This window comes from Sciurus vulgaris (genome assembly GCF_902686455.1).
Source record: "Sciurus vulgaris genome assembly, chromosome: X".
Taxonomy (NCBI): Eukaryota; Metazoa; Chordata; class Mammalia; order Rodentia; family Sciuridae; genus Sciurus; species Sciurus vulgaris.
This window is the reverse complement of record NC_136471.1, coordinates 138,186,354-138,210,821: the sequence shown is the minus strand read 5'-3', so window position 1 is coordinate 138,210,821 and position 24,468 is coordinate 138,186,354. Positions and strand designations below refer to the sequence as shown.

At 66.2% G+C, this 24,468-nt stretch overlaps 2 protein-coding genes across 4 annotated transcripts in view; both read right to left on the bottom strand.

The window, feature by feature from the left end:
• Positions 1 to 816: 816 nt before the first annotated feature.
• On the bottom strand, positions 817 to 13,497 carry GTPBP6 (GTP binding protein 6 (putative)). Of its 3 annotated transcripts, none has more exons than XM_079124993.1 (10): positions 12,175 to 13,496; positions 8,975 to 9,112; positions 8,316 to 8,386; positions 8,024 to 8,154; positions 7,605 to 7,680; positions 5,524 to 5,665; positions 3,650 to 3,858; positions 2,617 to 2,765; positions 2,224 to 2,376; positions 817 to 1,125 (listed from the first exon to the last, which is right to left on the bottom strand). In XM_079124993.1, exons 1-10 carry the CDS (start codon positions 12,524 to 12,526, stop codon positions 1,002 to 1,004), a joined length of 1,545 nt encoding a protein of 514 aa, XP_078981119.1. In that variant the 5' UTR covers positions 12,527 to 13,496; the 3' UTR covers positions 817 to 1,001. The 3 variants fall into 3 exon arrangements, with proteins under 3 accessions (XP_078981119.1, XP_078981118.1, XP_078981120.1); XM_079124992.1 differs by having other exon boundaries at positions 5,524 to 5,682; positions 7,610 to 7,680; positions 12,175 to 13,494; XM_079124994.1 differs by having other exon boundaries at positions 1,022 to 1,125; positions 2,186 to 2,376; positions 5,524 to 5,682; positions 7,610 to 7,680; positions 12,175 to 13,497.
• A 2,194-nt stretch (positions 13,498 to 15,691) lies between these two features.
• Positions 15,692 to 24,468, bottom strand: part of PPP2R3B (protein phosphatase 2 regulatory subunit B''beta) — a 33,675-nt gene continuing 24,898 nt past the window's right edge. The window contains exons 6-13 of the mRNA XM_079124991.1: positions 23,277 to 23,363; positions 22,455 to 22,611; positions 20,179 to 20,227; positions 19,687 to 19,776; positions 19,200 to 19,375; positions 18,099 to 18,217; positions 17,879 to 17,985; positions 15,692 to 16,286 (exon numbers count right to left, since the gene is read on the bottom strand). Coding sequence (XP_078981117.1) covers positions 16,136 to 16,286; positions 17,879 to 17,985; positions 18,099 to 18,217; positions 19,200 to 19,375; positions 19,687 to 19,776; positions 20,179 to 20,227; positions 22,455 to 22,611; positions 23,277 to 23,363 — 936 coding nt within the window. The 3' untranslated portion in view covers positions 15,692 to 16,135. The remainder of the gene's footprint in view (positions 16,287 to 17,878; positions 17,986 to 18,098; positions 18,218 to 19,199; positions 19,376 to 19,686; positions 19,777 to 20,178; positions 20,228 to 22,454; positions 22,612 to 23,276; positions 23,364 to 24,468) is intronic.

Sequence of the window (24,468 nt, the reverse complement as noted above, 5' to 3'; positions counted from 1 at the left end):
CCACAGAGTCCCCAGCCTCTCCTCTGGGCTCAGGGAGGCTCCCTCCTCTCCCCTGACCACAGAGACCCCAGCCTCTCCTCTGGGCTCAGGGAGGCCCCCTCCTCTTCCCTGACCACAGAGACCCCAGCCTCTCCTCTGGGCTCAGGGAGGCCCCCTCCTCTCCCCTGACCACAGACCCCCAGCCTCTCCTCTGGGCTCAGGGAGGCCCCCTCCTCTCCCCTGACCACAGAGCCCCCAGCCTCTCCTCTGGGCTCAGGGAGGCCCCTCCTCTCCCCTGACCACAGACCCCCAGCCTCTCCTCTGGGCTCAGAAAGACCCCCTCCTCTCCCCTGACCACAGAGCCCCCAGCCTCTCCTCTGGGCTCAGGGAGGCCCCTCCTCTCCCCTGACCACAGACCCCCAGCCCCTCCTCTGGGCTCAGAGAGACCCCAGCCCCTCCTTCCCATCCTTGGTCTGGGAGCAGCCCAGCCCCCACTCGTAAGATGCTGGGCAGCTGGAGGGCGGCCAGGGTCAGTGGGGGGAGAAGCCTGAGCAGGTGTCAGGTGACCACTCAAGGTGGGGTTCTTGCTGGACACCCGGCGGCCCAGCCGGGGCAGGGTTTCCGGCCCTGTGGGGAGGTGTCCTCTCTGTCCCCTGCCACCTGCACCTGGGCTTGGGCTCCCACCCTCGCCGCCCCCCGCCCGCTTGGGACCCCGATGACCCCTCCAGCACAAGGCCTTCGGCCACAAGACTGTGTGAGCCCGAACACACGGCTGGACAGGAAGCCGCCCCCGTCCTGGCCACCGACCGGGCAGCGCCTCAGTAACCAGCCACACGGTCCACACACCGGCTCGGGCTTTAATGGCAGCTGGGGCCCCGCCACGCCCCCCGCTGACCAGCCGCCCAGAGGGCTGCCGGCTGGGCCGACCGCCAGCCCACGTTGCTGTGGACGGGGAGGGTGCAGCCGAGGCGGCCGTGGCCACTTCTGTCCATTCTGAAGCAGAGGCTCCCCACGCAGGCAGCTCATCCTGGGAAGAGCTTCTGGAACTTGCCGTAGGCCGAGTTGCTGATGATGACCTTCACGTGGGCGGCCCCGGCCTCAGGCAGCACGTCCACCTGCTGCACCGTGGCCTCCCGGTACAGCCAGCTGGGGACAAGCAAGAGGCAGTCACGGCCTTGAGGTCCAGCCCCCGGCCCACCCCACGGCTCTCCCCTTGCTGGGGCAGGAGGCACGACCTGCGGCCTCGCCACGGGAGTGAGCAGAGCTTAGGCACCTGGTGTATGCACATGCGAGCATCAGGGTGGACTTCCACGCCCACTGGAGAGACCTGCCCTTCTGTGCATGGACGCCACTCAGCATGGCCGTCCTGTACAGACCTGGCCACCAGGGAGCTGGGGCAGGACCCCGCTTAGCCCCTCACCTGAGCTGAGACCCCACCAGGGAGCTGGGGCAGGACCCCGCTTAGCCCCTCACCTGAGCTGAGACCCCACCAGGGAGCTGGGGCAGGACCCCTCTCAGCCCCTCACCTGAGCTGTGACCCCACCAGGGACCTGGGCAGGACCCCGCTCAGCCCCTCACCTGGCTGAGACCCCACCAGGGAGCTGGGCAGGACCCGGCTCAGCCCCTCACCTCAGCTGCGACCCCACCAGGGATCTGGGCAGGACCCCTCTCACCCCCTCACCTGAGCTGTGACCCCACCAGGGACCTGGGGCAGGACCCGGCTGAGCCCCTCACCTGAGCTGAGACCCCACCAGGGACCTGGGCAGGACCCGGCTCAGCCCCTCACCTGAGCTGTGACCCCACCAGGGACCTGGGCAGGACCCCTCTCAGCCCCTCACCTGAGCTGAGACCCCACCAGGGACCTGGGCAGGACCCGGCTCAGCCCCTCACCTGAGCTGTGACCCCACCAGGGACCTGGGCAGGACCCCTCTCAGCCCCTCACCTGAGCTGTGACCCCACCAGGGACCTGGGGCAGGACCCGGCTCAGCCCCTCACCTGAGCTGTGACCCCACCTGGGACCTGGAGCAGGACCCTGCTCAGCCCCTCACCTGAGCTGTGACCCCACCAGGGACCTGGGGCAGGACCCCTCTCAGCCCCTCACCTGAGCTGTGACCCCACCTGGGACCTGGGGCAGGACCCGGCTCAGCCCCTCACCTGAGCTGTGACCCCACCAGGGACCTGGGCAGGACCCCTCTCAGCCCCTCACCTGAGCTGGGGCAGGTGCACCTGGGCACAACCCCTCACCTGAGCTGTGGCCCGGCCAGCTTGACGTGCAGGGTGAGCACCTGCCTCCCGGTCGCCCTCAGCACCGCGTCCTCCAGGGTGGCCCTCAGCTGGTCCAGCCCTCGTCCCTGGAGGGCAGACACGGCCACTGTGCTCGGGTCTGGGGGGCTGTACCTGGTGGGGTGGGCAGACCTGTCAGGCCCAGGTGGCCGCAGAGGTGGGGGCCCAGGCTGGGACCCTGTCACTTCAGCAAGGAGAGGCCGCAGCCCGATGACTCGGGAGGCCGCCTGCCATCAGCTGTCCCCAGCGCTGGGAGGACAGCGAGTTTTCATGAGAACGGCCGCCATGGCCTGTGACCCACCCCACCGGGACAGGATGTCCAGGGAAGGACGCCCTCAGGCCGGCCCCACTCACCCCGGAACCAGGTCCACCTTGTTGTGGACCTCAACCATGGAGTCCAGCAGCGGGGTGGGCAGGCCCAGGCCCCGCAGGGCAGACAGGACGCTGGCTTTTTGCAGCTCCGTCTCGGGGTGGCTGACGTCTCTCACGTGCATGATGACGTCCTGCTGGATGGGATGGGCCAGGCGGTCAGGGGCTGTAGTGCTGCTGTCCCTGCCGGCTGTGGACGGGCCCGGGAGTCCTGAGCGCACCGCAGCAGGGGAGGTGGCGGTGGGGCAGCCGACTCCGCTCCAGGACAGGGCTGCTGGGGCCAGGGCACCTCCCAGGTGGACACGGGCACCCAGGTCCCCCTCCCGACCCTGGGGTCCCCGCACAGCCTGGGCCTCCTGTGAGGTCCGGCCTCCCCGCCCTGGGGTCCCCGCACAGCCTGGGCCTCCTGTGAGGTCCGGCCTCCCCGCCCTGGGCCTCCTGAGAGGTCTTTCTACAGACGGGCTCCTCCTGGCAAAGCTGGACAGGAGAGAAGCCCCAGGACTTCCGCCCTGGACAGCGACTGCCCATTGGGTAGCTCCTGCCCCAGGCTGCTCCTGGGGTCAGGGTCCTTCTGTGTCTGGCTGTTTCTTAATCTTTTCATCTTGGAAAAGTCAGGGTCTCAGAAACCATGCAGGCTGTGGGCATGGGAGCCACTGCATCTGCCGTCCTCCTGGACGCTGGGGGCGGGCCTGTGGGCCTGGGGGACCTGGACACCACATGTGGGCTCTGCGGTTCTCCTACTGTCCTCTGCTGCCCGGGACACTGCCTTGTCCTCCCTGGGTCTGCCCCTGGAGCCCAGGAGCTGGAGAGGCTGAAGGAGCCTCCTGGAGCCTGTGGGGGAGCAGCCCGGGGACCCTGGCCTGGTCTCTGCCCTGCAGGGTGGGCGCTGGACTTCTGTGGTTTCTGTCCCCAGGAGGCCAGGAGCTCTGACTGGGGTCCAGGGAGTATCTCTTGCTGAAGGGCCTGGCCCCTGGGGTTTGTCTATGGGGTCTTGTCCACGGGGTCACCCCGCACGCACCGAGTGGGCTACGTCTTCCAGGGTGGCGGAGAAGGACTCGATCAGGTCATGGGGCAGCTGGGAGAGGAAGCCGATGGTGTCCATGTAGAGGATGGTCACGCGTGAGGGCAGGGAGCCCGCGTGGGCCGTGACGTCCAGGGTGGCAAACAGCTGGTCCCGAGGCTGCATGGCCATGTCACCGGTCAGAGCCCTGATCAGCGTGGTCTTCCCTGGGGACGGCACGGGACACACCACGTGAGGCCCTGAGGAGGCCCTTGCCTGGCCACGGGCCCCGTCCACGCCTGAGACCCTGTGCCTGCAGAGGCAGTGGGACCCAGGTTTCCACGAGCCCTAGGCGCAAGCGCCTCAGGGACCCTGGTGGCCAGAGAGGGAAGACCCAGGACACAGCCCTGGGTGACGGTGTGGACACGAGGGGTGAGGGAGGGCACAGGTGGGAGGTCGTGTGCACAGGCCTGTGGTGTAGACGGGAGGCGGGGAGGGTGCAGACGGCTGATGATGTGGAGTGTGGCGTAGACAGCCTGGTTTTGTGTCGTGGTGTGTGGCCACGTGGATCGTGGGCTTGGTCCATGCACGTGGTGTGGACGGGCCTGGTGGTGTAGACGCGGTGTGGGCTGGTGTGGACGGACCTGGTTCTGTGCATGTTGTGTGGACAGGTCTGGTGGTGTAGATGTGGTATGGGCTGGTGTGCACAGATCTGGTCTGTGCATGCGGTGTGGATGGGCCTGGTGGTGTAGACGGGCCTGGTGGTGTAGACACGGTGTGGGCTGGTGTGGATGGACCTGGTTCTGTGCATTTTGTGTGGACAGGTCTGGTGGTGTAGATGTGGTATGGGCTGGTGTGCACAGATCTGGTCTGTGCATGTGGTGTGGATGGACCTGGTCTGTACATGTGGTGTGGATGGGTCTGGTGATGTAGACGGGTCTGGTGGTGTAGACAGGCCTGATGGTATAGATGCGGTATGGTGTGGTGTGGACGGACCTGGTCTGTGCACATGGGAAGGGCTGGTGTAGACAGACCTGTGCATGTGGTGTGTGCTGGTGTGGATGGCCTGGTGGTGTGGATGTGGGGTGGGCTAGTGTAGACGGACCTGGTCCGTGCACATGGGGTGAGGTGGTGTAGGCTGGCCTTCTGCTGTGCGGTGGTGTCAGGCAAGGATGGGGCTGGAGGCGGGTGTGAAGGAGGCTTTGCAGTGGTCCCTGGTGACCGGCCTCTGTACTGGGCTGGTCCCTTCCGACCTGACCCGGGACTGCTTCCAGAGCTTATGGGACATTCCGGGCCGCGGGTCTCAGGACCCGGGCACCTGGCAGGTCAGGGCTGTGGCGGCCCCTGCCCCGCCCCAGCCTTGCCCAGCCCCGCCCTTTCCCTGGGCACCCGGACCCACCCCACCCCGCCCACTCAGCCCCGCCCCTGCCTGGGCACCCCGCCCTGCCCCGCCCCACCCAGCCCCGCCCCTGCCTGGGCACCCCGCCCTGCCCCGCCCCACCCAGCCCCGCCCCTGCCTGGGCACCCCGCCCTGCCCCGCCCCACCCAGCCCCGACCCTGCCTGGGCACCCCGCCCTGCCCCGCCCCACCCAGCCCCGACCCTGCCTGGGCACCCCGCCCTGCCCCGCCCCACCCAGCCCCGCCCCTGCCTGGGCACCCCGCCCTGCCCCGCCCCACCCAGCCCCGACCCTGCCTGGGCAGCCCGCCCTACCCCGCCCCACCCAGCCCCGACCCTGCCTGGGCACCCCGCCCTGCCCCGCCCCTGCCTGGGCACCCCGCCCTGCCCCACCCCACTCAGCCCCGCCCCTGCCTGGGCACCCCGCCCTGCCCCTCCCCACTCAGCCCCGACCCTGCCATGCCCCGCCCCCCACCACTCCACGCCCCGCCCTCACCGCAGTTGGTGTACCCGACCACGGAGACCACCGGGAACTCCCGCTTGGCGCGCTGCCTCCGCAGGAGCTGCCTCTTCCTGCGCAGCCTCTCCAGGGCCTTCCTGAGCTTGAGCTCCTTCTCCCGCAGGAGGCGCTGCCGCATCTGCATGAAGGACTCCCCTGCAGAACCAGACGGCGCCTCAGCGCAGAGCCGGCGCCCGAGGGTCCCGGAACGGCACGTGCGAAGGCGAGCCCGCACCTTCCCGAGGGGACCTCCTGCCCGCTTCCCCAGCAGCCCTGCTCTCCTGCCACGGCCCCAGCCGGTGAGAGGCGGGACGCTCCCGGGAGCTTCCCTTTCCCCGGGGAAAACGAAGCTGAGGGGAGCCTCGGAGGGCAGCCTGGAATAATGTGCAGTAGGCTCAACGTGGCCCGCATGTCCCTGCCCTGACCCCTCCATCCTGGGTCATTGGTCACGCAGCCCAGGGACTGCTACGACGTGGACCATGGTGTGTGTGTCCCCAGCACTCAGGTGCTGGAGACCAAATCCCCAAACAGATGCTACTTGTGTTTGGAGGTGGGGCCTCTGGGAGGTGAATGGGCCATGCAGACAAATGGATTAATCCCTTCATGGACTGGGGATTAATCCGTTAGTGGATGAGTGGATGAGTCTGTTCATGGATTAGTCCATACATGGATCAGTAGAGGAATCCACATATGGACTCATGGACCAGTGCACCACGTGTTCATGGTTAGTCCCCACGGGGATTAGTGGGCTAGTCCATTTGCTGGTTAGGGGGCTAGTCCGCTTATGGATTAGTCCATTTGTAGATCAGTGAACTAGCCTGTTTATGGATTAGTGGGCTAGTCCATTTGTGGGCTAGTGGATCAGTCTATTCTCAGATTAGTGGGCACATCCATTTGGGGTGAGTGCATGCGTGCATCTGTGAATTGGTGTGTTCGTGGATTAGTGGGTTAGTGGATCAGTCCATTCACAGATTAGTGGGCTCATCCATTTGGGGTCTGTGAATTGGTGTGTTTGTGGATTAGTGGGTTAGTGGATCAGTCTATTCTCAGATTAGTGGGCTAATCCATTTGGGGTGAGTGCATGCGTGCATCTGTGAATTGGTGTGTTCGTGGATTAGTGGGTTAGTGGATCCGTCTATTCTCAGATTAGTGGGCTTATCCATTTGGGGTCTGTGAATTGGTGTGTTTGTGGATTAGTGGGTTAGTGGATCAGTCTAATTCTCAGATTAGTGGGCTTATCCATTTGGGATCTGTGAATTGGTGTGTTTGTGGATTAGTGGGTTAGTGGATCAGTCTAATTCTCAGATTAGTGGGCTCATCCATTTGGGGTGAGTGCATGCGTGCATCTGTGAATTGGTGTGTTCGTGGATTAGTGGGTTAGTGGATCCGTCTATTCTCAGATTAGTGGGCTCATCCATTTGGGGTCTGTGAATTGGTGTGTTTGTGGGTCAGTGGGTTAGTGGATCAGTCCATTCACAGATTAGTGGGCTCATCCATTTGGGGTCTGTGAGTTGGTGTGTTCGTGGATTAGTGGGCTAGTGGATCAGTCTATTCACAGATTAGTGGGCTCATCCATTTGGGGTGAGTGCATGCGTGCATCTGTGAATTGGTGTGTTCGTGGATTAGTGGGTTAGTGGATCCGTCTATTCTCAGATTAGTGGGCTCATCCATTTGGGGTCTGTGAATTGGTGTGTTCGTGGATCAGTGGGTTAGTGGATCAGTCCATTCACAGATTAGTGGGCTCATCCATTTGGGGTCTGTGAGTTGGTGTGTTCGTGGGTCAGTGAGTTAATGCATTATCAAGGGAGCGGCTATGTTTAAGAGCCAGCTCTGTCTTGCACACAGGCCATGTGATACTCTGCCAGGTTACAATGCAGGACCAGGTCCCAACAGACTTTGGCACCTTGTTCTTGGACAGCAGCCTCGAGGAAAGTGAGCCAGACTCCATTCTTATCAATGGCTCAGTTATAGCAACAGAAGTGGACGAAGATGACACCCTGATTTGCCTGGGTGCCTACCCAGGGCTGCCTCCCTTTTCCGGGGAAGACCACGCAGACATGCCCCGCCTCAGGACACACCTTACCCGACCCCATCATGTATCGAGAGCCCCCGCCTCCTCGGTCCAGGGCAGCTACTTCATTCTTCAGGTTCGACCTGGTGGAAACGAGAGGCGCTTTCGTGCTGTGGACACTGGGGTCCCTCCAGAAAAGCTTGGCAGCGCAGCGGCTTCAAATGTGGGGAGGGAAGCACTGCGCAGGGGCCTTTCCCTGCGTGGAGGGTCCCCCACTGCCGCGGGGTAGCTTCCACACGGGCCAGGGGCTCCTAACGGGAGGACGGACGCCTGGAGAGCCTGCTGGATGCACTGGGCGCCCACCAGGAGCCGAGCTGCGGGGAGCGCCCTACCGCACTGCTTCTCCTCCTGCAAAGCCCGCACAAGCCGATGAGATTGAACGAGAGAGGGGGCCCTGGCGGCTGGCGGCCTACGTGCCTCGGGTACCTGAGGAGGGGGATCTCGGCCAGCGCCACCTGCAGCCTGGCCTCCTGGGTGCGCGCGTTGCAGCGGAAGATGTGCAGGACGATGGTGAAGCGATCGAACACCCGCACGCCCCAGGCGGCCTCCAGCTCTTTCTGGAAAGGAGTGCGCAGGTAGAGGGCGCAGGGGCCGGCCGCGGCCGGCCTCAGGAGGGCTGCGCGCCACGGCCCTATCCTGCCCCCCATTCGCAGCTGGGGGTACGGCTCTTTCAGCGCTGGCGTGGGTACAGGACGCCGTGGACACCGCTCTGACGTACCTTGGTCGGCGGGGTCAGCCTCTCCACGTTCAGGAACACGGACGTGACTTCTGGAGACCCTCTGATTCTTTCTAACGGGAAGAGAAGGTGCAGTCGGCAGGTGCGGCTTGGACCCACTCTGCAGCGCGTCAGCGAGACGCGCCTTCTCGGGACGGTTCGCCCACTCTCCGAGCGCACCGCAGGGTAAGTCGCCAGGGTGGGAGTGGCATGCGACGCACGCACGCGCGCGCACGCACGGCAGCATCTTGGAGGCGTTTGAGTCTCGGGTGGAAGATGGATACGGTCCCCCATCCTCAGCGGAGGCCTGGGCTCCTCTGGTTCAGAAGAGCGGGGAGCCCAGCAGCTGCGGGAGCCAGAGGGCTCCCACCCTGCGGCTCGCTGGGGCCGCCAGGGCAGTGGGGCTGCCACAGGTGCAGTTCCCCACCAGCTGGCCGTGACCTGCCGCCACCCACGCTTTCCAGGTGACTCAGCCACCCTCCACCGGGCCTGAGTCCCACGCGGGCCCAGCGGGATATCCCTGCAGCCGGCGCCTCCAGCCGTGCGCGCCTGCCTGAGACCTGTGCGGCTGCTTCCAGGGACCCAGCCCAACAGCTGCCCAGCTTGCTGTCCTGGGCAGCAGAAGATAAAGGGAGGGGAGGGACACACCCAAAGGGACTCACCTGTCAGGTGCTGCAAGTTCCCTTTCCCGAAGACGAGCTTCCTGCCAGGCGTTTTGGTGGACACCACCATGGTCTCCACCACGGACCAGCCAGCCAGGGTGTGGACCAGCGCCGTGGCCTCTGCCACCTGCCACTCGGCTGTAGGAGCAGACGGGGCCACTTGAGGGCCTTCCCTCAGGGCAGGACCAGGCCCACACACCACGCGGGACAGCCGCACCCTGCTTTCCGCCCGGAGAGATCTGAGCAGACACCCACAGCCCGTGTTTACTCCCGAACAGGAGGACTCCTTCCCGTAAGGCCAGGGTGGCATCCGTGGGGGTGGACACAGGAGGAAGGAAGCTGCAGCCACCATGGGACACGAGGGCCCACACTGCTCCCTGGAGGGTTCTGGCTCAGGGACATGCAGCTGGGGCCTGGGATGTGTGCAGTGATGGCCTCCACGGCATGTCCCTCAGGCAGCTGGACAGCCCAGGTAGGCTGGGTGCCCTGGGTGGGTCCTGGACCCTCAGGACAGGTTGTGAGCCCTGTGGGCAAGAAGCAGCTCCTTTCCCAGGTGACCCAGGGCCAGCACCGGCCTGGGCTGGGTGAGACTCATGGAGGCCAGACTGGCTGCCCCTGCTGGGTCCCGAAGGACAGTGTCCACCTGAAGCTCAGGACACGTGCAAGATGAAATGATAGATGACTTGAAGGGCCTTAGGAAGGCAGTGTCCACCCGAAAGGCAGGGAGTGGACAGAGCTCCCTGAGCATCCTGAGAGGGGGCTGGGGATCAGGCAGGCCCAGGCAGTGAGTGGGGGTCCAAGGGGGGCTGGGGCTGCCCCAAGGGGCCCAGGCTGAACACAGGAGCTGCCTCATCCACTGATGAAATGCTCCGTCCATCCTGCTGAACACGGTGGCACAGGGGAGGGACAGAGGGAAGACACCTCTGACGCGAGGCTCCACGGACAGCGGAGGCTGGGAGCAGCTCCCCTGCATCCTGGGGCTTAGGAAGGGTGTCCACTGGGTCTGCAGTCAGGGGTCCAGGACGCAGTAAGTGCATTCGTCTTCACATCTGCTCCCCACAGCCTTCCTTCCTGCCCATACCGCCTCTAGGCAGAATCACGTTCCCCCAGAACCTCAGAATGGACCGCATTTGCAGTAGGGTCTTTGCAGATTGTGATTATCAAAGGTTCCTGAGAGGAGCTCCTCCTGGCCACGGCCGTGTCCTCACGAGGGACGGAAGAGGGGCACAAATCTCAGGTTTGGCTCCCCTGGGTCCCCGGTCACCCTCTTGTGGCTCAGATCAGACATCTGACGTAAACCTTCCGTCCAGCCCGTCAGCAAACTCTGCCGGCGCTGTCTTCCCGCCACCCCCGCTGGGGTTCAGGCCCAGCTCCATCAGAAGCATTGCACGGAGCCCGCCCCACCCCAGCTGTGTAGCCTCTCCACACGGTCACCTGACGGGGGGCCTGGCCAGAGGCCGTGGACCCACGTTCCACCCACGTGTCCTCCCACGGGGACCCAGGCTTGTGTTCACAGCAGGCTATCTGGACAAGCATCCTGGTGGATGCTAAGCAGAAGGCCATGGACGTCGGTGCGACATGAGCCAGAACTGGGACGAGCCATGACATCAGCACACCGAGCGGAGCTGGACACCAGTCCCGTGCTGTAAGAGTCCATCTGCATGACCTGTCCAGAGCAGGCAAGCCCAGGCAGAGTAGTGGATTCGAGGCTGCCAGGGGCTGGGGAGGGGGAGTGACTAATGGGACGGGGTCTCCTTTCGGGGCAACAAGAATGTTCTCGGACAAGACAGAGGCTGTAGGGGACTGTATCCTTCAAAGTAATTAATATATGAATTATATCTAAAAACAAACAAAAACAACTTAAAACTCCTACTATTTGGTGTCCACCATCTGCTCAAAGCCCAGTGCCCATTGAGAGAAAAATTCAAGAGCTCATACAGCTGCACTACTCCGTGTGGCTAGGCTCTGTCCCCAGCTACAGCGGCCAGCCCTCTGATGGGAGATCCCGCGACATGCTCCCGAGACCCTCCGGGGACCCCGTTCCTTGCAGACAGACCCGACCTGTGTGCTCCCCAGGAACAAAACTCACTGCCGCCACTGGGCATTCCAGTCGCACACCTTCCTGCCTCGGGGACTTGGGGAGGGGAGGTGACACCACCTTCTGTCTCTCACCTTCCCCTGATCCCAAACCTGCCAGCCGTGACCCCTTGTCGGCTTGCAAGAGAAGCCAGTGTTCCAGGGAGGGACACGGCCCCGCCCCCAAAGACCCTGCCCCTACATCTCCACCCTGGATTCCTCCCCTGGAATCCGCACTCCACTCAGGCGCCATCCTCGTGTCCAGCCCACGCCCAGCACCTCCATCCGATGAGCTCTTGTCCTGTGTTTTCACTTCTCGCGGGCCCCACCCTCAGCACCTCCACCCTAGGAGTGCGTCCCCTGATTCCCCGCCCCTCGAAGGCCCCGCCTCCCCAGCACTTCCATCCTATGAACGAGCGTTTCCCCTGGGTCCCCACCCCCTGCCCCCTCTGCCCTATGAGCGCTTCCCCTGGGTCCCCACCCTCGCAGGCCCCGCCCCCGACGCCTCCGCCCTAGGGGCGCTTAGCCTGAATCCCCGCCCCCGTAGAGCCCGCCTCCCGGCACCTCCATCCTATGAGCGCTTCCCCTGGGTCCCCAGCCCTCGCAGGCCCTGCCCCCGGCACCTCCGCCCTAAGAGCGCTTAGCCTGAATCCCCGCCCCCGTAGAGCCCGCCTCCCCGGCACCTCCATCCTATGAGCGCTTCCCCTGGGTCCCCGCCCCTCGCAAGCCCCGCCCCCGACGCCTCTGTCCTAGGGGCGCTTAGCCTGAATCCCCGCCCCCGTAGAGCCCGCCTCCCGGCACCTCCATCCTATGAGCGCTTCCCCTGGGTCCCCGCCCCTCGCAGGCCCCGCCCCCGACGCCTCCGTCCTAGGGGCGCTTAGCCTGAATCCCCGCCCCCGTAGAGCCCGCCTCCCCGGCACCTCCATCCTATGAGCGCTTCCCCTGGGTCCCCGCCCCTCGCAGGCCCCGCCCCCGACGCCTCCGTCCTAGGGGCGCTTAGCCTGAATCCCCGCCCCCGTAGAGCCCGCCTCCCCGGCACCTCCATCCTATGAGCGCTTTCCCTGGGTCCCCGGCACCTCCGCCGTAGGAGCGCTTCCTTTGTGTTCCCGCCCCGTCCGGGTCACCTCTGGTCAGCTGCGCCTTCCCGGCTCCCCACTTGACCTCAGGGTGAACCAAGCACACGCGCTGGGTCCCGGCCGGCAGCAGAGGTTCGCTCCTCAGCAGCTCCTCTTCCTCCTCCTCTTCTTCCTCATCTTCCGGCTCCTCCTCGTCCTCTCCCGCACGGACTGTCCGGCCATTCGGTTTACTCCGCCCAGCGCTCCCCGGCTCCTCCCGGCCCCCCCGGCCACAGCGGCCGGTGGCGGCGAGCGCGCGCACTGGGCAGGGCGGCGGTGGTGCGGCCCTCGGAATTGGGCGGGCGCGGCCCACACGGGAGAGCCGGAGCCCCGGGCGGACGGCGGCCCGCAAGGCCCACATGCCGCGTCCGCGCCGTTCGCGAAGGGGCGGGGACCAGGGCGGTGTCGTGCGTCGGGTCGCTCTCTTACGGGCTGCCTACTGGCTGCGCTGCGTCACGTGCTCGTGATGGGCGGGCGGGGAGGCGGAGCCTGGGCCGGTTAAAGAGCGTCGGCCCGCGATCTCCGCGAGCTCAGTTCTGCCTGTGTAGGTTTGGAATCTGAGCCCGCTCCGGACTCCGGTCCCTTCCCGCGTGTGCTGAGGTCCTCCTTGGGGATTCCCGTTCCTCCCCGGGCATCCGGAGGTCCACTCGGGGCTCCTGTCCGTCCCAGGGATCCCGAGGTCGGCTGGAGGCTCCAGACCCGCCTGGGGGTCCCAGAGCCGTCTTTGGGGCCTCAAGTCCGGCCGGGAGGGGACCAGCCCTAATGGCCCCGGAATTTGCGTCGGGAGGTCCGTCCAGCCCTAGGGGATACCCGGCCACCGAGTTGCAGCCCGGCCAGCTCTGGGATCTTTAGAAAATTCCAGGTCCACCCGGTTCCCAGGGCGCTGCCCTCCCCGCCGGGCTTGGGATCAAGCGGTCCGGTGCCCCGGTGTCGGGTGGGTGCGTGGCGAGTACTAGCCGTCGCCCCGCTCCTTCCTCCCTGCCTCCTCCTTCCTCCCTCGCAGTTCCCACGGAAAGGCTCCTGGAAAGCGTCTGCAGAAGGCGTCAGGAGTTGTGGCGCCCCCGCGCCCCGGGCACCAGGACTGGCTGGCGGGTCCCTGAGACGCGCCTGCCCAGAAGCGGCGGTGCCCGTTGTACGCTCCTGTGTGCGGCTCGGCCTCCCCGCGGACTCCCTGAAAAGAGCGGGGATCTGCTTAAAATCGCCTGGATCGTTCACTTAACCCACATTGGCCCCTGGTTCTCGGCCGTCACAGTCCTTCAAACCCAAGTCGCCCTTTTAAGGAACTAACGGGCTGGATTTCTAGGCTATTTTATGTTACAATAAAATAAACGAAGGAGCAGTCGGAGAGCAGAGTGGAGAGGACGGTCTCAGAACGTGGGAAGCCTACCCAGGAACCGGTGTGGGACTTCGCTGGGAACCCGGGGGCGCCGAGGGCTCCCGGCCGGTCCCTCGCACACGCGCCTGATAGATGGGGTCGGGCGGTCGGTATCCTCTAGTTGCTGGTCCCTGGTGCCCAGCGATCCGTGGCGAGGGCTGCGAGGAGCCCAAGCCGAGGGACGTGGCTGCAGGCGTAGCCAGAGCATTAGCCAGAGCGGCTGCTCTGCGACGGGAGGGGCAGCAGGCTGTCCCTGACCCCCCGTAGCCAGAGGACGGCGCAGGCGGGGCCCGAGCGCCACCTGGCGGGGGTTTTGGTAGCCACTTCATTCCAAGCCGAGCCACCCGTCCCGACAGCCTTCCTTTGAGGCTGAAGCCATGGGAGTCGGTGGTTCCAGAGCGCTGGGGTCCAGAAAGCAGTTCCGGGCCTCTGGACACCGCTCCGGGGCCCCTGGACGCCACCCTGCCGGGCGTGGTGGCGCACGTGCAGGCCCAGCGGCAGGGCGATGGCCCCGCCCCGTCTCAGGCCCCGTCTCTGCCCGCTCCCGCGAAGAGCTCGGCATGGACCCGGAATCCCGTCTGTCGTCTGGCAAGTTCAGAGGCATGGACAGCCAGGGGCAGTTCCGAGTGGGCAGCAGTGCGGTGTGAGCTGGTGGCTGATGACCCTCACCAGGCCCGCAGAAATTTCTGGAAGACTGAAGGTCCCTGAAAACACCTAAGCCAGGGTCCAGGACCCGCCTTAGGGCGCAACACCAAGTCCTCCTCGAGTCAGGTGTTAAAATGGACCATGCCTGATGCCCAGGGGTTGTGCCCTGATCTCTGCAGGGCCATGTGCTGGGCCACCCGGGCAGTCTGTCCCCCAGAAGGCCAGGGGTCTGCATGAGAGGCTGCCCCTCTGCCCACTGCTGGGGCGGGACTCCTGGGCAGCAGGCAGTGGGCGGCCCTGGACCCTCCTGAGTCTGAATCCACCGCGGTCGGGGGTCAGCTGCAATGGAGTGCGCTGGGCACGCTCTTGAGGGACCGGGAAGTCCCAGCGGCAGCACAGGGCTGTGGCCCCCGACACTGGGGGACCCCAGCATGGTGTCCATCCCTGTGACAACGTGATCACTCACTGCCACGTCCTGGGGCCCTGCGGCTGCCGGGAGGCCCCAGGCGTGCCCTCCGTCCAGGGGGCCCTGGGCACACGGAGGACCCTGCCCCCCCAGCCATGCAGCTGTGGCTTCCTGTCCTCTGAGACGCAGCCTCTGGCTGAGGACAGTCACATCCCATCTGCACTCTAGGTTTGGGCCCTTTGAGGACCATGTAGGGAGCCAGGCCATCAGGGGGACGGCACTGACCGGAGTGCCGGGGACCTGGGACCTAGGGGTGGACAGGAACGTGAGGATGGGCTTGCGGGGACGTGGGGGGATCCTTCCGTTTCCTGCATGGCTCCCGGGCCACAGGGCATCTTTGCCTCACGTCCCCGAGGGGTGGGACTGGCTCCTTCCTATGCCAGGGGCAGTGGGACCTGGTCACAGGTAAAGGGGCAGCCGAGGTCAAGACCCCTGATTTCCATCTCCCAGCTGGACATGGGGTCCTCAGGAGCACAGAGGGGGGCTGTGTGCAGTGCGGACCAGCAGTGCCTGGGCTCTGGCTGAGCCAGTGGCCAGGCAGGGACCTGCAGGTGGCCTCTGCCCTCCTGGCTGCTCCTGGGGTGGATGGCCAGACCCCCCTGCCCTTGAGCACCTGGGCTCGGGTGCTGGGGGCAGGATTCCTGCTGTCCCCTAGGGGAATTCCCAGGGAGCCCCAGCGCCCTCCCTGCCCAGAAGGCCTCTGGGGCACATCAGCAGATCTGAGGTCATGTCCATCCTGTGGGTGTGTCCCCAGTCTGTCTCCGGGGGGTCCTCTGGCTGAAACGCCCACACTGCCCCATGAGAACGGCAGGAGTGGCCTCCAAGCTGCCTAGGTGTGGGCAGGTGCAGTGGCCGCTGTCCTGGAGTGGCCCCCTGGGGCAGCCTGCGGAGCTGGGTACGCAGCCTGTCCCCGCGTCCTGGAGACCACTGGGTGCGGCGGCAGCGCTGTCCAGGCACCGCCGAGCTTTCCGGAGCTCTTTGCAGGGGCCCCGACCCAGGCCACTGTGTCCCGGAGCTGCCGCTGAACAAACCCGGCAAGTGGCTGAAAATCTTTAAATTCTTTATTCAAAAATACAAACGTGACCGCGTGAAAGTGTCAGGCTGGCTGTACAGCAGGTCGAAGTCCTCTCCGCACGCCTCTGCCGTGACCGCACACGAAAGCGGCCGCAGGAGCTCTGGAATGTTCGCCAGCGACGCGCGGGGAAGGGCGCGCAGCGCGCAGGCGGCGTCCGGGGCGTGCGCGGGGCGCAAGACCCGCCGGGCAGCAGCGGGTGCGGGGCAGGGCGTCCCGCAGCCGAGCCGAGCCCGCGGCCCAGGGGCCTGGGGTTCGTGGACCAGCGTCGGTCCCTCGGGGTGCGGACGTGCGCCGTCGGCAACACCCTGACAAGTTCCGCGGAGAATAAATAAAAGTCGACCATTCCATACAAACGCACGCGGGTTCCAGGACAGCTCGGCGGTCAACAGGACACGGCCGGCCGCGGGCCTCACAGCGGCCGCAGGTCCTCGTCCCCACACGCGAACTCGAACAGGTCGACGTCGCCCAGCGGGGTGGGCACCTCGAAAAAGGGCCTCTGGGCCAGTGGGGACCGCAGCGCGCTCAGCTTCTGGTCCACAGGGCTGAGCTCCTCCTCGTACCTGCAAGAGCGGCCGGTGAGCGGCAGGCGGGGGTCGGCCGCCCTGGCTCAGCCAGGTTCGTTCTCCACCCTGCAGACGGCTCCGCGCGGACGCTCCCACGGGGCTGCAGACGGCCTGCTGCACCCCAGGGACATCCACACCCGGCCTGCCCAGGGTGGCCGGCGCCCCTGTGAACAGGGCAGGAGCTGGTGGCCCCGGCGCCGCCAAGCCTAAGGAGCCCCTGTCCTGCAGGCCACCGCCAGATCCCAAGTGCAGCCAGTCCTAAAACCGTTCTTCCCCGACAGACTGAGGAGAGGAGCCCCCGCCATAGCAAAGACCACCGTTTCAGAAAGGGGTTAAACCCGGTCAGCCCGGGCACAGTCGGCTGAAGGTGGCCGGAGGGGCTGACCAGCACTTTCCAGCAGAGGCGGCAGCCAGCAAAGCTGCCTGTCGTGTGCACACACAGGGCCAGTGGGGGAAGGGTGGCAGGAGGCAGCAGACACACCGGGCGTGTCCGCTGGCCAGCTGTTCTACAGAGCCAAGGGGCAGGGAAGTACTGGGAGCTGGGACCCATGAGGTCAGTGACCTGGGCAGGGACATTGGGACATGGGCAGAGATGGCCCAGGAAGCAGAGGGCCCACAGGGCTGGGCTGGGCTGGGCTGGGCTGGGCAGGGGCGGGCCTGTGGCTGGACAGGGTGGGGTCTCAGGAGCCCCAGGCAGAGGAAGCAGGGTCCACACGGTCATTTGAGCCCACAGGGGCACGAGACCCGCTGGCTCCTGGGTACCCAGCGCTCAAGGCGCAGAGAGGGAACCCAAGTTTCCACCACGGGAAGGGAGAGGGGATCCGGGTAGCGGGAAGCAGGGGTCCCTGGACAGACTGCCCTGGGGGCTCCGGTAAGATCCACAAAGACCCAGCTACACGGAGAACATGGGGTCACCATGTCCTGCGGACATCAGGTGTGACAGGGAGGTAGAAGCAACCACATGGGGGGGGGCGGCCAGGCTCCTGGAGGGCAGCTCCCTGCAGGGCGGGCGTCTCGTCCAGTGCCTCTGGGGCCCAGCCAGGTGGCCTTAGGGACTCAGGGTCAGCCCTCGGACAGTCCAGTGGACGGCCAGGAGGGCAGGGCGGTCTCCCGAGGGTGCTGAGGAAGGCCCAGGCTGGGCCGTGCGTCTGGGGACCTCGGGACGCGCCTCAGGCTGCAAGCAAGGTGGCCTCGACCAGCCTGCCCAGAGAGCTCCCTGCGCCCTCGGACTCGGGTGTGCGGGGCCTGGGCCTCAGATGCCTGTGATGCAAGACTGACCAGGAAGCGGCATCCAGGCCCAGGCTGGAGATGCGGCCGCCCGGGAAGACGCCATGTCCACTTCCGTTCGGAAGAGGTAACTGCCGGGTCAGTGTGACCGGGCGGCCCTCTGAGCTGCCGGCCCTGCCGCTCCAGCCCGGGGTCAGGACCCACGTCGGCTAAACCGAGACCAGTCCAGTGCCCGCGTGAAGGCGTAAGGCCGGGGGCTCGCCGGGCCCCCAGGGCCGCGCGGTGCTGGGGTCCGCGCTGGCCGGCGCTCCAGGCGCGCTGACGGGACCCGCGCGGGGCTCTGCGCCTCGGGCCGCGCTCACCCTTCGTCCCACGGCTCGGCCGCCGCCTCCTCCGCCACCAGGACGTCGTACTCCTCCGCCGCGTACCTCTCCCAGTCGGACAGCTCGGGGCCCTCGCTCTCGCTCTCCTGCGGGAAGCGAGGGAAAGGACGCGTGTTTGGAGGCCCGGGAGCCGCAGCGGACGGCAGGGAAGGCGGGCAGTGCAGGGGCCGCAGGGCCGCGGGCCGGGCGGATCGCTCACCCTCAGGAGGGAGGCCTGCTCCTTCTGCTCGCGGTCCAGGTACTTCTCGACGTTGAAGAAGGTGTCGAAGAAGACGTCGGCGAGCCGGCACCGCTTCAGGTCCCGCAGCGTGATCTTCCCTGCGGAGGAAGGGCGTTGGGGCTCCGCCAGGGCACTGGCCAGGGCCCAGCGCACTGCCACGCCCACGCCCCTCCCACGGGGGCCTGAGGACACACCATCCAGCCTGCTGGGCCCTGAGTCCCTGGGTGGACCACGCAGTCCTGCAACAGTGAGTGTCGCAGGGGACACGGCAGCCGCCAGAGACGTCCCAGCCCAAGACCAGGTCTGAGCTGTCCAGGACCCTGGTGGCCTGGCCAGGGAAGGTGGAGGCAGCGAGTACCCCAGCACATCAGAGGAAAGGGACAGTAGCCGCCTGTCCTCATCAGGTCTGGTCCTTTCCAGGATAAACCAGGTGGCAGTATGGGGAGGGTCCCTCCCATCTCTAGGGAGCAGGGAGGCCCCTCCCGTCTCTAGGGTGCAGGGAGGCCCCTCCCCTCTCTAGGGAGCAGGGAGGCCCCTCCCATCTCTAGGGAGCAGCGAGGCCCCTCCCATCTCTAGGGAGCAGGGAGGCCCCTCCCATCTCTAGGGAGCAGCGAGGCCCCTCCCATCTCTAGGGAGCAGGGAGGCCCCTCCCCCCAAAAGCTTTGGTTAGGTTCAGTCTTTCTGTCTGGTGAACTCAGAGGTTGGGGCAAGGACAAGACTGGGCAGGTTGGGACAGCACAGCTGGGCAGGACAGGCCCTCTGTCCACACCGCTTAGTGTAGACCCTGCACTCCAGTGCCCGGTCCCCCTGTATGGAACCTCCTGCCCCAGGGCCTCCTCCAGAGCCGCGCTGGGGACACTCCTGTGAGCACCTGGCCTCAGGTCCTCGAGCAGGGGCCTCCCCTGGCCCTCGCAACGAGGCTTCGCCTCCTCGTTGTGTCCACTCGTGCTGTAGACGGTGGCTCGCGCTGGGACCTGAACGAAGGGCAGCCCCACCCCATGTCCACTCGCCGCCCTCCCTGCTGTCCCTCCCCTGCTGTCTGCTCACGACCCTCCCCGTCGTCCCCACACTGCTTCTCACCTTCGCTCTGGGGCTTGACCAGGTCCAGCATCTGGCAGAGGCAGTCCTCGAAAGGCAAGGCCTCGATGGCCATGCTGTCCAGCCGGCGGCACTGCTCCTCGTAGAAGTACTCCAGCTCAAACATGGACAGCGCCCCGTCCCCGTCCAGGTCCATGCAGCGGAACCAGTACTCGATGCTAGCGTCAGGGGCCTGTCAGCCGGCCCGCAGGGGCCAGGCACACGTCCACCCTGGCCCAACCCGGGCCCAGCCGGACCAGGACACGGACAGGACCAGCCCAGACCCAGCCTGACCTGTTCAGGGCCCACCCACCCCAGCCTCAGCGGACCAGGCCAGGGACACACCCACCCCGTTCAGGCCGACCTGCAGGACACGCCCACCCTGGTTCAGGCTGACCCGCCAGGACAGGGACACGCCCACCCCGTTCAGGCCCAAGGCAGGGAAGGGCACCAGGGGGCGGCCTCCGCCTGCTGGGGACCGCAGCCCTACCTGGTGGGGGTCTTTTTGTCCTCCTCAGAGATCAGAAACCAGACGAAGTCGGCGTAGCTGATCTTCCCTTCCTTCTGGACTTTCCTGCCTCTGCGTCAGGGAGGGAACCACGGGGAGACACTTGCACGGGCGCGAGGGGCGGTGTCCCTCAGGCCCGTGGCAAGGTGGCCCCAGGCCTCCTCCCTGCCGTGCACCAGCGGTACTGCCGGGCTCAGGGGTCAGCAGCGGGGGCTGCCTCCTGCAGGGCCGAGACGCCCAGTGCCAGGTGCGGACCGCCCACGGGGTCTGAGCCGGCCCTCAGCCAGGACCCTCCACGAGCCTAGGGCCAGGCTCGCCAGGTCCCTCTGAGGACCCCTCCGCACAGGCAGTTCCCCCTTCTCTGAAGGTCAGACAGCGTCCGCTCCCCCCTGGACATCAGGGGGAACAGATAGACCTGCACCCTCCCCTGGCGGTCAGGCACTCGGGAGGACACGGAGCTGCTGGGCCACCTACCGTGTCACGGCTCCGGAGAATATCCTGTCAATCATCTTGGCGGAAATGGCTGCAGGAAAGGGTGGGCCGTGAGCTGCATTGCGGCCCTCGGCACCAGGGGTGCAGCGCAGGCCCAGGCCCGCCCGGCGCAGTGCCCTCTCTCCTCGCTGACCTGGGAGCGCACCCCTCCACCGCCACCGCCACCGAGAAGGGCCGGGGCCAGGCAGGCTCGTGACACGGGACCGACGCACGTGCCCATCAAACCCCCTCGCTGGTAACCGGAGGAAGCCCGGCAGAGAAAACAGCAGCCAGTGCAGCAGCTGGAAGCGTGCCGGCTGCCACGAGGCCAGGCGCTGGGCCAGCAGGACACGCCGGGGCCAAGGGATCAGGTGACCCATGCTGCACAGGGCCCACCGGGTGCACAGGTGTCCTGGGGGCGAGCGGCGACCCCTGGGTGAGCACTGAACCCTGGGTGAGCGGTGACCCCTGGGCGAGCGGCGACCCCTGGGTGAGCACTGAACCCTGGGTGAGCAGTGACCCCTGGGCGAGCCGTGACCTCTGGGTGAGCACTGACCCCTGGGCGAGTGGACCCTGGGTGAGCACTGACCCCTGGGCGAGTGTTGACCCCTGGGCGAGTGGACTCTGGGTGAGCACTGACCCCTGGGTGAGCACTGACCCCTGGGTGAGTGGACCCTGGGTGAGCTCTGACCCCTGGGCGAGCACTGATCCCTGGGTGAGCACTGACCCCTGGGCGAGTGGTGACCCCTGGGCGAGTGGACCCTGGGTGAGCACTGACCCCTGGGCAAGCACTGACCCCTGGGCAAGTGGACCCTGGGTGAGCACTGACCCCTAGGCGAACAGTGACCCCTGGGTGAGCGGTGACCCTGGGTGAGCACTGACCCCTGGGCGAGCGGTGACCCCTGGGTGAATGTTGACCCCTGGGTGAGTGGACCCTGGGTGAGCACTGACCCCTGGGCGAGTGTTGACCCTGGGTGAGTGGACCCTGGGTGAGCACTGACCCCTGGGCGAGTGGACCCTGGGTGAGCGGTGACCCCTGGGTGAGCACTAACCCCTGGGCGAGCACTGATCCCTGGGTGAGCACTGACCCCTGAGCGAGCGGTGACCCCTGGGCGAGCACTGACCCCTGGGCGAGCGGTGACCCCTGGGCGAGTGGACCCTGGGTGAGCACTGACCCCTGGGCAAGCACTGACCCCTGGGCAAGTGGACCCTGGGTGAACACTGACCCCTGGGCGAGTGGACCCTGGGTGAGCACTGACCCCTGGGTGAGTGGACCCTGGGTGAGCACTGACCCCTGGGCAAGCACTGACCCCTGGGCAAGTGGACCCTGGGTGAGCACTGACCCCTGGGTGAGTGGACCCTGGGTGAGCACTGACCCCTGGGTGAGCGGTGACCCTGGGCGAGCGGTGACCCCTGGGCGAGTGGACCCTGGGAGAGCACTCACCCCTGGTGAGCACTGACCCCGGGGCAAGCGGTGACCCCTGGGCGAGTGGACCCTGGGTGAGCACTGACCCCTGGGCAAGGGGTGACCCCTGGGCGAGCGGACCCTGGGCGAGCGGTGACCCCTGGGCGAGTGGACCCTGGGTGAGCACTGATCCCTGGGCGAGCACTGACCCCTGGGAGAGCACTGACCCCTGGGCGAGCAGTGACCTCTGGGTGAGGACTGACCCCTGGGCGAATGGACCCTGGGTGAGCACTGACCCCTGGCCGAGTGGACCCTGGGTGAGCACTGACCCCTGGGTGAGTGGACCCTGGGTGAGCACTGACCCCTGGGCAAGCACTGACCCCTGGGTGAGTGGACCCTGGGTGAGCACTGACCCCTGGGTGAGCACTGACCCCTGGGCGAGTGGACCCTGGTGAGCACTGACCCCTGGGCGAGTGGACCTCTGTATGATTGGACCCCTGGGTAAGCGGTGACCCCTGGGCGAGTGGACCGCTCTATGAGTGGACCCTTGGGTGAGCGGTGACCCCTGGGTGAGCGGTGACCCCTGGGTGAGCACTGACCCCTGGGCGAGCGGTGACCCCTGGGCGAGTGGACCTCTGTATGATTGGACCCCTAGGTGAGCGGTGACCCCTGGGCAAGTGGATCTCTGTATGATTGGACCCCTAGTGGACCCTGGGCGAGAGAGCTCCTACATGGAACTCTGCCCTAGGTGAACAAGGCCCTGAGAGAGGACAGGACGCCAAGAGCAAGCAGGCAGGGACAGGAGGACGTCGGGTCACGCAGTGCCTGTGGTGAGCACAGCTCCCTGTCCCCACGTCTCCGGAGCCAGGCTCACCGTGGTCGTTGTGCCGGGCCAGGTCTTGCGCGTCGATGAGGAGGTCATGGTCTGTGTCCAGCTCCCAGAACTTGCAGTAGATGACATAGAAGTGCTCGTAGGAGAAGTACTCCGTCAGCTGGTTGATGTCCGCCTCCTCCTCCAGCAGGGCCACGTTCTGCAAAGGACCCAGGAAGCAGCTGAGCAAGGTTCCCGAGGGGAGGCGCCTGCACAGGAGGGAGGAGCCTCCTGAAGATGGGGAGTGGGTGGGAGGAGCCTCCTGAAGATGAGGAGTGGGAGGAGCCTCCTGAAGACGGGGAGTGGGTGGGAGGAGCCTCCTGAAGATGGGGAGTGGGGGGGAGGAGCCTCCTGAAGATGGGGAGTGGGTGGGAGGAGCCTCCTGAAGATGGGGAGTGGGTGGGAGGAGCCTCCTGAAGATGGGGAGTGGGTGGGAGGAGCCTCCTGAAGATGAGGAGTGGGTGGGAGGAGCCTCCTGAAGACGGGGAGTGGGTGGGAGGAGCCTCCCCCCGTCAGCCTGGGCAGCCTCTTTGGCTTGGGTGAAAGGCTCTGCTCTGGTCAGGTGTGGCTCCAGGAAGGGGCAGCTCCAGAGACGAGAGCCACCCCCAGGGGTGACTCAGGGAGGAGCGCTGGAGGCGGCCAGGCCCAGGCAGGCACACCCGTAAGGACCGAGTGGCCACAGCCCGCATTGTGGAACAGCCCGGCGAGCTCCCTAGCATGGTGCTAGAGGCTTGGCGCCCCCTGGTGGGACTTGGTGGCCTGAGGGTCCTCAGTGTGTGGGGGAGGCGGCGCATGCAGGTCCTCCAGCAGGTGGAAGGAGCCCACCTGCAGGAAGGTGCTCCTCCGGAGCTCCGTGCAGGTGATCCTCCCGGTCCAGGACCTGTTGACGGTGTAGAATATCCTCTGGATAACCTGCAGGAGGAGGACCCTCAGCGCAGCACACGCGGGTCAGCAGGGACCTGCACAGGGACCAGTCACCAGCAGAGGGCGCCCGCCGCCCACCAGTCGGGCGCGGACTTTTGAAACCACAGCAGAGAGACTGCCAAGGCCACAGCTGCACAGGGACGGAGCTTGCTGTCCTCGGGCTGCCCTAGAGGGCACAGTGACAGAGGACAGCCAGGGCCACAGCTGGATGGGGATGGAGCCCTGCCCGAGCTGCAGGGAGGGTCTGGGGAGGGCTGGCCAGGGCTGGGACTATGCTGCTCATGGCCAGGACAGGTGAGCCGGGGGCCAGGACAGGGATGACAGAAGTCCAAGGACGATGTCAGGTGAGCCTCGGTTTAAAATCTGTGCAGAGATGGCCACAAATGCAGTCCAGCACCGTGAGGAGAAAGACTCGGTGGGGCAGTGGCCTCCCCTTCCCTGGCAGAGCCAGGCCCGACCTGCACGTGGGCTCAGCCTGGCCCCAGGACAGGGACTGCCCCACTGCCCTCATCCCAGGACGCCTCAGCTGCCCACTCCTACCATGGTGTGGGACACCTCTTGACCCCCAGGCCTCCCCACCACCCGGCATGGCAGCCTGCCTGGCAACTCGACTCAGGGACAGTTTAAACCCACCAGTCCCAAGAGGAGGCAGCGGGGGTCAGCAGGGCCCACCAAACGCAAAGAGGACCAGGGACCCAAGAGCCTCCACTCTGCTTGTCAGGAGGTCCACACTGCCCACGCACGACCCAGGGACAGCCCTGTCCCTACCACCCATGACCCAGGGACACACCTGTCCCTGCCACCCACGACCCAGGCAGACCTGTGCCTACCACCCACCACCCAGGAAGACCTGTGCCACCCACCACCCAGGAAGACTTATGCCACCCAGCACCCAGGAAGACCTATGCCACCCACCACCCAGGAAGACCTATACCACCCAGCACCCAGGAAGACCTGTACCACCCACCACCCAGGAAGACCTGTGCCCACCACCCAGCACCCACCCAGGAAGACCTGTGCCCACCACCCAGCACCCAGGAAGACCTGTGCCCACCACCTACAACCCAGGGACAGACCCGTCCCTACTACCCAT

What these genes read in the sequence shown, in the direction of transcription:
- GTPBP6 (XM_079124992.1), bottom strand. Translation starts at nt 12,526, where the DNA reads ATGTGGGCCTTGCGGGCCGCCGTCCGCCCGGGGCTCCGGCTCTCCCGT. An exon ending in GGTCGGGTACACCAACTGCG is followed by an intron (nt 3,859 to 5,523) that starts GTGAGGGCGGGG and finishes TGCCGTCCCCAG; the next exon opens with GGAAGACCACGCTGATCAGG. An exon ending in TGGAAGACGTAGCCCACTCG is followed by an intron (nt 2,766 to 3,649) that starts GTGCGTGCGGGG and finishes CCCATCCAGCAG; the next exon opens with GACGTCATCATGCACGTGAG.